The sequence below is a fragment of the Nicotiana attenuata genome, chromosome 1 (genome assembly GCF_001879085.1).
Source record: "Nicotiana attenuata strain UT chromosome 1, NIATTr2, whole genome shotgun sequence".
NCBI classification, from domain to species: domain Eukaryota; kingdom Viridiplantae; phylum Streptophyta; class Magnoliopsida; order Solanales; family Solanaceae; genus Nicotiana; species Nicotiana attenuata.
Genome location: NC_031989.1, coordinates 11,299,182 through 11,302,283, shown reverse-complemented (window position 1 = coordinate 11,302,283; position 3,102 = coordinate 11,299,182). Strand labels below are relative to the sequence as shown.

The window sequence follows — 3,102 nt, the reverse complement described above, 5'->3', positions numbered from 1 at the left end:
AGATATACTGACGAGCCATTATTGGCAAACCTCCAAGAGTCTAGACTACCAATATATCAATTGGCATTGAGTCCTAATTAGAAAGAGACTATCAAGCTGAATGGCAAAAAATCTTCGAACATTTCAAATAATATCGAGCTGAAAAACCAAAGATTTCAAGATGAAGCTTACATTTAGAAAAGGATAAGGCCTGGTTTAACATTTCAAAACTAGAGGAAACATTGAGAACCATTAAGTGCCACTCAGAAAATCCTTTGCATTTTCACTGAATCAGATTCAGGATTCCCCCAAATCATAGTTTTAGGACTTCATCATTGTGGGAAGAAGATGTACATTCATTGCCTTGACCAGCCATTATTGGCAAATCTCTAGAGTCTAGAGTACCTATATACCAATTGCATTTGAGTCCTAATTAGAAAGAGACTATCAAGCTGAATGGCAAACAATCTTCAAATAATATCAAGCTGAACCACCAAATGTTTCAATATGAATCTATTGTTTAGAAAAGGATAAGGCCTGGGGTTCAACATTTCAAAACTATAGCAAATATTGAGAGAACCATTAAGTACCGCTCAGAAAATCCTTTGCAATTTTGCTGAATCAGATTCAGGATTCCACCAAATCATAGTTTTAGGACTTCATCATAGCAGGAAGAAGATATTCATCATTGCCTTGACCAGCCACTATTGGTGAATCCCTAGAGTCTAGAGTACCTATATATCAGTAATATGTGCCTAAATACATTTTAATTCACCTGGTAAAAATAGTTGCAAAATCTAAACGTTAGAAATCTCGAACCATTCTCATTCTAAAACAACAAATTACAAAAAGCTGAGGGCTAGGTGCTTCAACATCCAAATAAAAATAAAAATGATAAAATCAAAATTTTCAGTTCAAAAAAGATACTAAAATAAATTTTTGCTAAGCAGTTTTTTCGACCTAAAATTTCATGAGGAGGTCTTAACATGCAACTCATTTCTTCTTTTCACCGCCTCCAGCAGCCCTGGATCACAAAAAAACAAAGATAAGCACCTAGCCAGACGCACAATGGTATGAGAACGCAGGAACAGGGGAAACAAGGAAAAAACTGATTGAGAACTCTAAAGTATATTATCCGAGTTGAAAATGCTGTCGATTACCTCATTTTACGAAGAACATTAGACATCTCTTCACGCTTCTTCTTTGCTCTCTTGTGAGTGCCCAGCTTCCTCTTGGCTACTTTAAGAGCACGTTTGTCCTTTCCAACTTTAAGAAGTTCAGTAATTCTCTTCTCATAAGGTGCAAAACCAGCTACTTCCCTGATAAGGCTTCTAACAAAATGTACTCTTTTGCTGGTTTTCTAAACAAGAGACAAAGAGAAACAAAACTATTACAAGTCATCTTAATGGATTTAGTTATTTGAGAATCTCTTTTTCTTTTTGATCATTTAGATATCCAGAATGTCTAACATCCAAAACATTAAAAGACAGAGATCAAGTATGAAAAGAGAACGACTTACCCCTTTCCTATCAGAAGGGCGGGGCGCCAACTCTTTCTTAGTAACAACATGTCCTTTGTTAAGGCCCACAGAAAGGCCTGTATTTGGCTGCTTCGGAGCCATTCCTACAAATACCCAATGCATATTAAAAAAACCAGACTGCTGATTGTAAGCAGCAATTGTTCAACTACGATAGACACATGGTCACGTGTCTGGTTCTGGTCATACACTGCTTTAACACTATACATGCATCAATGACTCATACTTAAATAGTAGAACATATGGAGTAGAAAATGTATCAAACTAACTTTATTTCTTCCCGCAAAGGTCTTTAAGTAAACATAACCAAGTAATTTCATCCACAACATAATCACCAAAATGGAGATTGAACTACCCTTTTGAGTCAAACTGGTTAAAAATGGAAACTTAAATCCCTATTCTGTTTTATATCGAAAATTACATCTCTATTCGTCAAAACATTCCAGGCCTTAACAAACTAAGCAATTTCCTTTCCGATAAAATCACCGAATTAGACATTCAACTACCCTTTATGTCAAATAGCTTAATACTACAAAAATAGCATCTCTCTTCATCAAGTACTGCCTAGCTTAACTTTAATATAGCAAGAAAGAATAAAAGAAAACTGCAGAAGCTGAACAAGCTCGTTTTCAAAGGATCACTTTGATAATATCTAATACTATATGTCTATTCTAATATAGTAAAAGAAGCACAGAATTTCTAATTAAGCAGATAATATCACACACTAACCCAATCAGCTCAAATTGAACTGTACTAATTAAGCAGATAATAGAAAAAAACAGAATTGGAAAACAAAAACTTAAAAGATCTTAGACTTTAAGTTTAATTCAGGTTCTGACCTTAGAAATAAAAAGTTGCCCGGCAGCAGCCAGAAGAGAGCTAGGGTTTTTCCGATTGCAATATATACAGCATTTATATATTCTGCATGTTGACGGGAAGAAGGGTAGTTTTGATATTTGATATTAACTAGTTTTTGAGTAAGCGTTTTGCGCGTACTCCACATCAAAAAAATATAAACTTTGAAAAATTATAATAATATTATTAAACTGTATATATCTAACGTGCAATTGTTAAATATCATTTTGAACTAGTTCTAACATTTAATATTGAGTTAAAGAATATCATAATAGTGAATGATAATTTAGTATTTAAGAATGTGTTTTTATATTTTGGTACATAAATTTTGTAGAAGATATATTTATTTTATTTTTACTTTTACTAAGATAATTTAATTGTATTGAATTAATTGGTTTTAAAGTTATGATCGGCTATAAATTATTTAACAAACAATAATAAAATCGAAGGTGTGTCCTTAAAATATTAGTTAATTTTAATGTTTTAAATACTAAGTAGGAGATTTATAATTTAAATTTCTTAATATTAGGAGCTCTTACTAAATTAAATAATTGAATATTATTTGATTGCCAAAATACTTTTAACTCCTAAATAAAAGAGGATACTTTCTTTTACTTACAAATTGGAGACGTAAGTTAAGCATAATTCTTCTATTTCAATTTGCTTATAATTAAATCATAATAAGAGTTAGATTCTAAATATTAGAATCTATATTCTAAAATTGGAAAGAG

General features: G+C 32.0%; 1 protein-coding gene across 1 annotated transcript; it reads right to left on the bottom strand.

The window, feature by feature from the left end:
• Positions 485-2,461, bottom strand: LOC109239198 (60S ribosomal protein L36-2-like). Its single transcript, XM_019405750.1, has 4 exons — positions 2,356-2,461; positions 1,499-1,602; positions 1,140-1,339; positions 485-1,003 (listed from the first exon to the last, which is right to left on the bottom strand). Exons 2-4 carry the CDS (start codon positions 1,598-1,600, stop codon positions 973-975), a joined length of 333 nt encoding a protein of 110 aa, XP_019261295.1. The 5' UTR covers positions 1,601-1,602; positions 2,356-2,461; the 3' UTR covers positions 485-972.